General features: G+C 33.3%; 1 protein-coding gene across 3 annotated transcripts in view; it reads right to left on the bottom strand.

The window, feature by feature from the left end:
• The window catches only part of DPH6 (diphthamine biosynthesis 6), a 194,332-nt gene that overhangs the window by 125,423 nt on the left and 55,886 nt on the right, over positions 1–13,023 (bottom strand). For all 3 annotated transcript variants that reach the window (XM_079308103.1, XM_079308104.1, XM_079308105.1), the window contains exons 6-7: positions 10,235–10,296; positions 4,007–4,101 (exon numbers count right to left, since the gene is read on the bottom strand). In XM_079308103.1, coding sequence (XP_079164229.1) covers positions 4,007–4,101; positions 10,235–10,296 — 157 coding nt within the window. The remainder of the gene's footprint in view (positions 1–4,006; positions 4,102–10,234; positions 10,297–13,023) is intronic.

Here is a 13,023-nt window from a genome sequence, read left to right as displayed (position 1 = left end):
TAAAAGCCTGAATTTTGAGTAGGAACTTGACTATTTAAGATAATTCCTGTTTGATTGTAATGGAAACACAGGAATTTAGTTAAGGAAATTTTCATAAGACTGAAAAAAACTAAAGAATAGTTGAAAAACTGTCTCAATCAGCTATTTGTTTTGAAATCAAAATAATTTGTTTCTCAAGACTTCTTGAATACTTAGAAAACATGTAATCATTTTAAAACACTGTACCACTTTCTCAGGACAAACATATAAGTTAGAACAAGGCTGAGAGTACAGTCAGTGCTTTTCAGAACATGACTATTTTTTCATGTTTAAAGAAATTATACTTTTATAATTTTGCTTTTAACTTCAAACCTAGAATTACAAGCATAAGCACAGAGTTAACAGTAAGGTATATAAAGGAAAATGGTATTTTCCAAATATTTCAAATGTGACAATTTACTCTCCAAAAGATCAAACTATTCTGTGTTCCAAAAACAAACAGGCCTTTACACAAGAGTAGACACTAAATGACATTCATATAGATGAGAAATTGATATTCAAAATTTCAATAAATGCTTGGTACATTTCAAACATGAGAGTAAGAAAGACAACAACCAGATTACAATAGACTACCTGGGAAAACCAGATAAACTCCAATCTGACTCTTGTTTAATATTTTGGTTGTAAGATTTTGCTTTCACTACTAGATATTGTTTATTTTCAAATATATGTTTCACTCAATCTGTCATGCTTCCTTTGTGAGGCACATTTTTTAATGAAGACAGAGAAGAATGGCAAGAATTCAACTTAACATTCATAAGCAAAATTCATCATACAGTCTTACATTAAAGACACTACCATTTCTCCATGGTAAGTAGCATTCAAGGTTGCATTTTATTTTTTCCTGAGCCAGCATATGTCTTTATTTTGGAAGGATATACTGTAGAAACATATTTTGCCAAGTTTAAGAGGGCAAATCATTGACCATTGAAAACACTATCTGCAAGTAATGTCATAAATTAAAGGCGCACTAGATTTTCTCTTGTTTTTTTAGGTTTATGGGGCAAGGTTTTGGTGGCAGGGGTTAGTGTTCAGAGATGGTCTCTAGGACATGAGACCAAGGGATGCTGAGCTCATCAGCAACATTGGTGATGTCTCAGTGATAGCATGTTTTAAAACTGTGCTGCAACAGGAGTGAGAAAAACACGGTAGAGACAGCCCTGCAGACACCAAGGTCAGTGAAGAAAGAGTGAGCAGAGATACTTCAAATGCCAGAACAGATCACAGCAGAGACACACACTGCAGTCTGTGCAAAAACCCACACAGAAGTACTTTTTCTGACAGATTTCATGGGTCCCATGGAAGACCCATGAGGAACTCTCTGTTCTTGAGGGACCATACCCCACAGAAAGCACATGCACTGAAGTAGTTCTTGAACAACTTGCCTGATGGGAAGGACACACCTTGTAACAGTTCATGATGGAGTCATGGAAAAGACTCAGGCTGGAGTAGGGGAGAAGTGTGAAGAGAAGGGGGCAGCAAAGACAGTGCTATGAACTGACCAGAGTTTCATTCTCCACCCCTTTGCACCACTCACTGGGGAGGATGTAAAAAAGTCAGAAATGAGGAAGTGGAGTTAAGCCTGGGAAGAACAATGTGAGTAGAGAAGGTGTATTTACTTCCTACTATTCTACGTTTTTGAAAAAATCAAATTTTGCAATAAATTAAATTAATTTTCCCCAAATTCAATGTGGTTTTCCATGACAGTAATTGATAAGCCATCACACTGCTCTCTTCTTGATCTACAGATCTTTTCATCTTATTGTCTTGCCAAACAGGGAGAGTGGGAGCAGCTTAGTGGGAACCTGGCAGCCAGCCAAGGTTAATGCATCATACCTGCTTTGTAGGCAAAACATTCTTCAGTGTCTTCTCAGAAACTTTTAAATCAGGAGATGTTTTGGAGCTGCTCAGGAATGTACAGATCTTGAAAATTCTGACAGGTTTTAACCTCTAAGTTGTAATGTTTACAACTCCACTTAAGCTTTAAAAAATGTATCAGGATGTAGTCCTGCTTTAGGAATGGAACTCCAAAATTCAGTGCCCCCACTGAGACTCTCCAAACCCATATACTTTGCTCTTTCACTGTTCCCTGCCCCTGTTTTCCCCTCCCCATGTGGTGGGATGGAGTTAAGAAAAAGAGGCACAAAAGGCCAAAATCATAGGTTCAGATAAGAACAAGTTATGGTAGCAACAGTGAGATAAGAAAATTAACAATAAAAGCACAATATTAATAAGAAAAGAATACAAGGGCGAGTGATTCACATTCAAAAATGCTCATTGAGAACCCTGCTACAATGAAAATACAGATGGCTCCCCCTCTGCCACATTTTAGAGAGAGAGTCCCTGAGTCCCCTTCCCCCAACCCTGGCAATCAGTGAGGTTGCATCAAATAACATTAGGGTCTTTGGCCAGGCTGTCTCCCAGCTATTGCAAAAATTTAAATCTGGCCTAGCTGAAACCAGGAGAGATGTATACCTGAACCAAACTCTGGAAACTCTGCTAGCAGATTTAACGATTACAAAATCTGTTTAGATTCAGTGTATTTAAAAAGCAAGAATACAAAGTAGAAAAAAATCCGTAACTTATTTAAAGAGGAAATTACAAAATATTTTTCTTGTGAAGTTCATACAGTAACATACACAATCCCTCAAAGAGCATGTCTTTATGACATGAATAACATATGAGATAAGCAGGGTAATCAAGCCAGAGACACACAATGCCAGTGTAGCTATTCAGTTTCCATTACAGAAATGTATATTCAAAACTAGTTGAATAACTGTTTAAAGATCCACTGTGCCATATATTTATTATTAAATATCCACTGATTTAAATATTTGTCTTTTATGGGTTTTTTGTGCTTTCATTTTTAACTTCTATTATTTGGAGTATTACCAAGAGAAATAAAGACAACTCAGCCAGATCACCACATCTTCAGCTTTTCCTAATAACTTGAACTGTCTTTACATCACTGAAAGCCAGATATACATTTAGAATATATTATAATATATTCCTACTTAAACTGCTCTTTGGTTGGGCATAATCAACCACTATTTCAGTGGACATCTGCCAGATTAGCTGCCAGTGCTGTAACCACTTTGTTGATCTTCTCCTCCCAAATGCCATGCAATGAAATAGAGATAATAGTTCTTGGTTCTCTATTCCTTCCTGTACACAGACATATCCCAGTGTTACAGAGAAGTGAAACAAATGGACCTGCACCATGAAAGCCTTTATCATGTCTATATGTTCCATAATCTGGACCTGCACTAAAACAACTGAGAATCAATCACAAATACATGAGTACTGGTCTATTTACTTGCTTCAAAGAAGAACAGCAACCAAAATATTTTACTTGAAGCAAGCAGGCCTAGCTACTTAACAGGCTAATAAGAAACAAGACACAAGTATTTTCCACAGCTCACTACACAGAATTTAGCAATCAATGTCAAAGGAATAAACTATTCTGTGTAATTGAGATGGATTCATACGAAGTTTGTATTTAAAATATCCTATAGTAATTGAAGAAAAGCGTTTATTGTTATCATTCTAAGCTACTAAACTTACACACACATACACAGCTAATGGAAGCTGCAGGCTATTGATGTGGCACTTTATCAAATTTAGCTGTAATGAAAGATAAATATTACAGGCAATTCACACTTCATGAAAGGATAAAAGTGTCAGTGTATAGGTACCAGTTTTACTGCAGGCCATAATCAGCAAGTAAACGAAAGTGCAAATGTCTAAAAAGTTTATAGCCCTCTATGAACGCCTCATCGTGTCAGGTATTGATTTAGGTTTCCAGAGGACTTTGCCAGTACTAAACAACATGTCTCTGAACTTAAAGAACATGTTCTACCTCTGCAGATGCCATGTGTTACCTCTTACCATTTCTAGTTGTCTCAAACTAAATTTTACGATGCTCCCATTGCTTTAATATAAGAAAATAGAAGAAACTGTTCCTTACACAACTATTTTCTTCTTAAACAGAGGGCAGTCCAGAGTGAATGTTTCATATTCTCCTCCTTCTCCACAGACATGGACTCCGTATTTCTCAGAGAGCTATCACAAAAGAGAAATTGAAACACAAAAGTATTATGCTAAAGAAGTTTATTAAACATATTTTGCTGAAAATGTCAAAAATAGTACATACTGATTGCTGGCTGGGGTTAAACAGACAGGTAGTTTCTAAAAGACTACACGTTACAAAGCTGAAAAATTCCAAACATCATACAGTTAGATATTGATTTCTTTGTATGCCTATTACAGTGATTAAAATTACCAATGTGTTATATTTTAAGTAGAACTGGCACTGTAATATTTAGATGAACAAATTGATTCCTAGTTCTTCTTTCTCAGTGGTCATGAAAGGTTGTTCAGACTCTCATACTTGCCTTTCTTTAGCATATCTATTTCACCTGTAGGAAAAACTTTCACTGTGAGTCAACACAAGAAGTAGCATTTCACACAGAAGTATAAAATGAACACATTTTTTGACAACAGATTCAGAAACTGCATTTCATTTTTTGATAAATATTCTTTCCAAAAAATCTAATAAAATAAAGGAGAATTTTCTAAAGACAAAAGCAAAAAGCTAAAGAAAGATCAAAAGAGAAACATGTTTCTTTTGTGAATTGTACTTAATATCCTTTCTAAATGAATAAATATTTATGAATATTCCTGAAGCTCTGGATATCTCACTTAAGCACATAACTAGATAAACTGAAACATTTCAAATATGACATGACTATCTCAATTCCTGCTTTACGAATGAGAAGCTGTGGAGCATGAACCAAGGTTCTTTTGCTGGAGTAAGGAGTGCATAACTCCTAAGCAGCTCACTGTGCTACTGTTTCAATGTACTGTATTGATAGATAGTAGTCAAGCACCAGATCTGAGCATGAGGACAACCTTTTCTTCATCTGCAGGAGAAATTCATGCCCTCAGCACCTTCTAAAGTGTCACTGCAGTGATTCAAGTCAAGCCCTGTCTAGGTGTTTTAACACTAAACAAACACTAACATTCTGCTTTAAGTGACTCATTAGAACTTGAACTGCAGTCCTCAACTCCACTGCAAACACTAACGTTAATTTGGGAATATTTATTTACCCCTTTATGCCTTTCCTTAAAGGAACAGAAGCCCACACTTGATGCTTCTGCAGTCAAAGTAGAAATACAGCTCTCCAGAACATCAGAGGGCTAGATAAAGTCTATCTGGAGGCTTTAAGATAATTCCAAATCTGCTATTTTTTTTGAGGCAAACACAAGACTGGGTTATTTATACATCATAGATTGCATTTTTTATATGGTTACCAGAATATTTGTGTAGCAAGTCTATTACATATATTCAAATGATACTGTACTTTTATTGTTGATGCTGAATATAGTTCATGTTACTTTAAAGTTCTCTTTCAAAGCTTTGTATTTAAAAACTTCAAAGAGTGTTTATAACTTCAGTTACTTAAACCAAAGGCCCAAATTGTCTTCAGCCATTATTTTGCAGAAAAGGAAAATGCTCTGAAAAAATAATACCTCTATGCTCTATGTGAATATTTAGTTGTCTGGTGCTGTAAAATCTAAATCTCTTTTGGAACATATATGAAACATTTTTTCAGTATCTTGTTATGAGAGTTATTTTATTTTTACCATTCACATTTTCTTCCAAAGAGAAGGAGAAAAAAGAAAACCTTTAATCAAGAGCTCATTAAAAAATTACACTCCTGACATAAAAGTGAACTCCATCTGTCAACAATGGCAACAAGGTTTCGACAGGACAAATACATCAGGAATAATTAATGTTGATGCAACAAGAATGGACAACCTACAAAAGAGTTAGTCAAAACCTTTTATTCTTACTCTATTAAAAAAAACCAAAACAAACCAAAAACAAATCCTAAAGAAAACTATTAAAAAATTGAAAGAGAAAATCAGGCGAGATCTTTCTAATTGTAACCTTTCCACAATGAATACATGGAATGACTGTTTAGCAATCACTTTCAAAATTGTTTAGCTCTGTTTGTAAACAGTGTTTACACTAATTATTGGCAATTAACATTGAATACTCAGAAAATTTAAGACTATTTCCTATCTTTGTTGTGAGAAATTCTCATTTTCAATGTCACTGGCTTCAACATCATTGTTGACAACAATTATACAAGGTGCTAAAGGGCTTTCAGTTCTCACAAATGTCAACAGGACCAAAAGATATTTAGCAGCTCACAGAACAGATCCTTAATGCTCATGTCAACAATGGCATGAGAATTTTGCCTTTTAATAATTTAGAATATTAACATTATTTGAAGACTGATTATTTGGGTTTGCAAATTGGATGCTACATTAAAGCATGGAATTTTAATCTAAATTTTATGATTGCTAAATCTGCCTTCTGGTTCAGATGACCCAGAAAACTGCAAACTTACAAATCAAACATAATTAATTGCAAGTAATGCAAGTCCACTTCAAACTCCAAAAGAAAACTGTGATGAAAGCAACTTCTAGACTACACAAAGTTTATTTTAAGTACACAGTGAGCTACAGAGTATACATATAAACAAGATATATATAAATGACCAGTCCAAACATTACCCGAAGAACAGTCTCTTCCCACCTTGAGAATGAAAGACAAGGATTAAAGCTTCCTTCTTTAACTTATAGTAAACTTTAAATTAGTAAAAAATAAATGCTTGAATTAAATTCCTTTTCCAAGTGAAGTCTTTGTTCTCAGACAAAAATTGTAAGAATTAATAAACTCTCATATTTACAAGATGCTCTTTACATCAATATGCTATCATCAACTTTTGAGGCAAGCACACAAATAAATAGTTTCTTATTGCCTACTGGCAGAGCCAGAATTACAGACAAATATAACCATAGTGTCCATTTGCCATTCTATTAACAAATTCAAAGGAGAGTGGGATCACAATCTGAGGCATAAGTTGACAGAAAATTATTTAGTGTAAAAAGCTGAGATCCTTTTTACAGAGGAAACATTGAGACATGAAAGCAATTTAATAATTTAGCAATTATCTATCTCAAAAATTAATCAAAGACCTATCAATCAGAAAAAGGCAGAAATTCAAAAACTTTCCTTTCTGCAATGCCCATGTCCTGAGCCAGTAATATTCAACCCTGCTAAAAGTATGGGTGGCAGATCATCATGGCACTCCTAAGTTCAACATTCTGTATGTAATGTGAAAAAAACAGCAAAAAGCTTTTCCCACTCACTAGTCCCCCATTTTTCTGCTGCTACTGCAAAAAATCACCTCACTTTTATGTCGGTAATTATTATAATTTCTACTGTACACATAAAATAAAGTAAATCAGTAGACTGAAAGTTTAGGTGATAGTATGTTTTTAAAACCAGATAATTGAGTGGAGGAAATCAGGGCTGGGTTGTGGGTTTGTTTGGGATTTTTTCAAATCAATACTCTAATAATGTCTCAACCAGAGATTTTTTGCTAAAAAGAGAATGACTAGTTCATCTTAATTTCTTAAATATCTAAAAGACAAATTCTAGCAGGTGCATTATAGTAATACAAGTTGATTTTGGTTTCAATGACTGTTTCTTAAGGTAAACATTTAGTAAAAAAACAAAACAAAACAAAATAAAAAGAAGTGAGTTCTATTTCCAGATCTGTAGTACCAGAGAAATTGAACTTAGTGAGTGCATGCTAAGAGTAAAAGATACTCCCCACAAATCCCAAATCACTCAATATTTTGTGTCTCTTTATCAAAGACATTAGCATTTTTTAGGGCACTGAAATTATTCAGATATAAAGGAATTTTCAACAAAATTGAAGAACATAGAGATCATTACTTAATTCCAAACAGAACTGCAAAAATTCTCACAAAGTTGCATATGATACTAGGAAAAATGCTGTAATGAAATATCCTGCACCTAGATGAATAAACAACTAGCATAAAGTAACATCAGAAGTCAACATAGAACTCAAAAATCAATCCAAAAGAACAGGAAAAAACTCCATTAGCAAAAAAAACCCCAACAACAAAAACAAATTTACTGTAAAATTTGAAATTATTGGTCAAATAATAGAGTACAAATCAAACACTAGGAGAATATAAAGCCATGACAGTTTTGGAGATGTGAAGTATTAAATATTAAATCATGATGTTTTATATGGTATGGTCAGAATATTAAATTTTATCTATCCTCCTTACTGGAAACTGTGAACTCCTTGTTTTCACATTCTGTCTTCAGAACTTCTGATGCTGAAGACTTTGCAAGAGAGTATTTTTCACATCATAAGACTTTTTCTTCAGTTTATAGTTAATTATTTGGTTTTATTAGGCCTTAAAGCCAACTAAGCATCCAGTAAAAAAAAAGTATTTGTAATGGCTTTGACTTTCACAGCATGCATATGCACAAGCAACAGCCAAATGAACAAATAATCAGTTGTGCAGTCTTCTCTCCAACGGCATGACAAGCATTGCAAGCAGTGTCAGAATGCCCTATTTGTGAACTTCAACCTAAGCAGTCATTGCTCTGTTTATTGTTGTATCAATAAAAAATAAAACCTTCAAATGTCAGTTTTGAAAAGTGTTAAATCATTGACAGTAATATTTTCAGTGAAACCAAGCAAGCAAAAATCACCTTAATTAAGACATCAAACACAAACACAAATATATGCAATTCACCAAAAACACCATGTACTTTTGGATTCCATAGATTTTTTGGATTAATTTCATAGATTTTCTAGATAATGGATTTCACTATTATTTTCTTCTAAAAATGAATGATGGCAAAATCAAACGTAGAAGAATACTTATTAGCACAACTGAAATTGCAATACTTGCTGTTCCAGTTTCAAAGAAATCAAGACTGCTGACTCAGGTGAGTAGTTGCCCAGCAGCAACCTCACTGAGGCTGCAACCTGTATTTTGATTGAGAAGCCTTCTGTGAATGCAGAATGTTGAGATGATTTAAAAAAAATAAATTAAATAAGACTTCTTAAAAAATATAATGAATAGGATTGTATACCAACTAGTTTACATAGCAGAGGGCCAGGGAGGAGGAGGGGAAGATTTCTGGGCAGATTCTCCAGGTCTGAAGAAACAAACCTCAAGAAGAACAGATTAACACCATCTCTTCAAGTAAGGTTATATGAATGTTATGGATGTTAATTATAGTTTTCTAGCTTTGCCAAGTAGCAATTGCCTATCTTCTCCTCTCCATGTAAATAACAAAAAAACCCAGAATTAAATTCAAAATATAATTGCTATGTAACTCCTCTATCTTTCAGTAGCAAAAGAGATTTTTGAAGTTCTGGCTCCTTTTTCTTTCTCTTACACAAGTTTGCAATGCCCTTAAGCATTCCAAAACAAACTACTTATGAAGCCAGGCTGACCAGAACTACCCAAATTAACAATGGGAAGTATTTTTAGGACATCACTTTGTGGACATTTAGACAGCCTATACTGAAAGTTACATCAAGGACCTTTTAATAGACATGGAATCATTGTGGGTATCCAACAGGCTCACGGACAAGGAATTTTGGAAAACTGGCATTGTCACAGAAAATACATGAAAACATGATTTCAGAACTGTCATTCTTAAATTTTTTTAGATTTTTGTTTAATGCTTCTATATCAAACTCAAAGAAGCCTCAAGTACAAAATCTGGTCTTTTTTCTTTTCCTTAGTTGAATGATTTTTCTTTAAATAAATCTACTAGCTCTGCCAACAAGCATTTTCCTGGTTTGAGGACACACAATCCTTTGCAAAGAATTAAATACACCCTCAGGAATAGACTTCATTCCATTTTTTAAAGCCCTACTGAATGCTGTCTGATTGTGTAAATGGTAGGAAGTCTGCAAATAGGAATCTTCAGGGAAGCTTTGCATCACCTATGACTTTGTGACTACTATTCCTTGCTGTGATTTACAATTATTTAGCATTATCATATTGATACATCAGTTAGTGTTCCTGCAATATTGAGGTTTCATGCCCTTTGTTTTAAAGATGGTGACACCATTTGTGAACTATATCAAGAAATAATATCTTTCATATGAAAAGTGCCTAGCAAAGGCTTATATTCTGTGTATAAAGCTAAGCTTTGGGTTAACACCTAATTTATGAAAGTAATTAATTTTTATTAAGCTAATTTTACCAAATTTCTGCCTGTGTTTCCTTTTAACTGAAAGTTTAACTATAAGAATATCCTTTAAGTTATACTCACCTCCAAAAGAATAGGCTCCATTTCACCTAGAGTTTTTCCTAGATGCTTATCTGGATCTAAACCTACAAAACACCAAAAAAAGTAAAAATATTTCTTAAGAAGTACTCTTATGACATCAAAAAAATTTTCTTTCTTTTTTCTTTTAAAAATACATTATGTCTCACTTAGAAGCTCCACATTATCTAAAATTATTACTATCCTAAAGAAAATACACCAAGTCAGAATTTTCCTTAATCTTTGGGTAAATATTTTCCAGCTTTATGTAAAAACAAAGCCAGTTACCATTTCACTACATGTCAAGTGGGAAAGCTATTGTTTCCCTTTCTTAGAAATGTCACTAAGCAGTGAAGTAAACACATAGGTCCAACATAATAAAAACCCTACAAGGATACTGTCTCTTTAAGTCAGAAGTTACCTTTGTAGATACCTATAAAATTAAAATACAATTTAATTATTTATACTTCCTGCAAGGGACAGAGACTGTTTTCCATAATGAAAAGATCTGTAGCCAAATTCCATTCTATGTGTATTTTATGCACATATAAAATGTAAGATTAAAAATGATGGAGATAGAAAGAAAACTCATACTTACAGAATGTATTGAATGTTGTACCTTTTGATCCATGACAAAATATTCTGTATGATGTCTATATTTTGATTTACTTTTGTATGTAGAAAAGTAAGCCCTATTAAACTTGATAGCTCCTCTACTTTGCTCCTCTATATTCCTGTTTCAATCTCTTGAGTTTTTGATTTTGGCCAGCTCATGGCAGTTAATGGTCACTTCTCAGGACAAATTAAGTAACTGGCAAAAATGAGTAGTGGGATAAAATAATTCAGAAACAACTCTTTCAAATGCTGACAGCTTCAACCAAGTAAATATGCTAGTTGGATTTGATGCAAAAGTGGTCAAAAGGTCTTACCGTACAAAGCAAATGGGAAAAAACTGAAGGAAATGAGAAATTTTCAGTTATCCCATTTTTTACTACTCCTAATTATTGTGGTTTGGGCTTCTTTTTGTACTGATACAATACTTGTCTACTTTTTCCTACTCTACTGCTTTATACAGTAATAGGTATCATTAAAGAGCTGCCACCAAAATTACTCAATTCAGAAGCAATTTCTAAAATATGTACCTTGCAAAGCACTTTAGATTGTTGATGATGAAAGCTGTTATATAAATGTATAGTACACTATTATATAAAGTCATTGCTAAGTTAAAATAGCTAATATGTCTCTTAATTTTTACAATCTTGATCTTGGTATATTTAAATTCCTGTGAAACTAAAACAAGTTAGAGTGAATGAGATTTCAAAACAGTAAGAAAGTTTTAAAATATTTCATTAAAACACATTAAAAATTTCCTTATCATCTATGTGAATGCTTTTAAAACTGCCTAATAATTAGAGGTTAAAAAGACTGAGGTTTTTTGCTCACTCTATTCATTTTTTGTATTGGGATATTGCTTTTTATTAACAGACTAAAAATGTATGTGCTAGACACGTGATGATAATTTATTCTTGTGGAAATAGTTTTGAAATATATTAATTCAATTTCAATAGTTAAATGGTTCTGGTGATCTCTTCCAACTTACATCAGGTTAGCATTCTATCCTTGATTATAATGGGATAGGTATTAAGCCAATTACTCTTGACATAAATGAATGTGTACTGTATTACAGTACCATTTCACACATTTATTCTAACATTCTTCCTTTAACATAATTACTTTTCTAAGACAAACAACCTCTCTCTCCTTGATAAAATCAGATTGATTTTCTCTAAATTTAAACCAAGGGATACATTACTAGCATATAAGAAGAGAAAAAGTTGTCAGAACCAGACACACTAAAATATTATTTCTTTCATAAGATTCTCTTTGGTAATATGAACATATCTTCTGTTCTATCCAGTAATTAATGTAAAACAATAATTTAAAAGAAACTATAACAAAAATCATTTATGAAATACAAATAAATTGCCTATGTATAATAGTATGGGCAAACTCTTTAGTTTCCCATACAATATACATATGTATATACAGATTCCAATATCCCACCACTACAGGAAAATCTGGGAAGTGCAACATACCTTTCTGTTTCTCAGCAGAATTCTATTTTTCGACAGCTTGCATTTCTTTTGAAACATCTTATTTCTTTTAGTTTCCAATAATTTAGAGTGAGTGAATGAGTGAGTGAGTGAGTGAGACAATAGAGACTGTCTGGTAAAGGCATCAGGAACCAACATAATTTCAATTTGCAGAACCAGTAACACACATCTCAAATCTCTACTGCTCAGCATGCATAGATGAAGCTGTATGTCTGTTGCTACAATTAGTATAATAAAGTATTTGGAACCACACTTACAACACAGTTTGTTTTTTTTAATTTATGCTTCTATTTGGTGATTTTCTAATTTTTTAAAATAGCTGAGACTAACGAGAAGAACAATGTATTGAAAATTCTTAGTACTGCATCCTCCAAATTTTTCATCATTGAAACTAGATGTGAAGAATGGATGGATAAACCAACAACAAGGTCCAGGGCCTGGATGACTCCATGTAGAATTAAAAACTTAATTAGGAAGGGAAGTATAATTTGCAGGACTGACATCTATTTTATTTAACCTACATGTATCAATGGGAGGCAATTAGAATTCAATTAAAATATTCACTTTTATTACTTCCCTGACTGACCTTGAAGTTAATGCCTGTTTTATTTAATTGCATCATCTATGAATAAATGTTAACCCTAGAATGTTATGGCCCATTATTTTCAATGCATTTTTAAC

Source organism: Erithacus rubecula (genome assembly GCF_903797595.1).
Source record: "Erithacus rubecula genome assembly, chromosome: 6".
Lineage (NCBI taxonomy): Eukaryota > Metazoa > Chordata > Aves > Passeriformes > Muscicapidae > Erithacus > Erithacus rubecula.
Note: the sequence above shows the minus strand (reverse complement) of the source record. Positions and strands in the feature narration are given on the sequence as shown.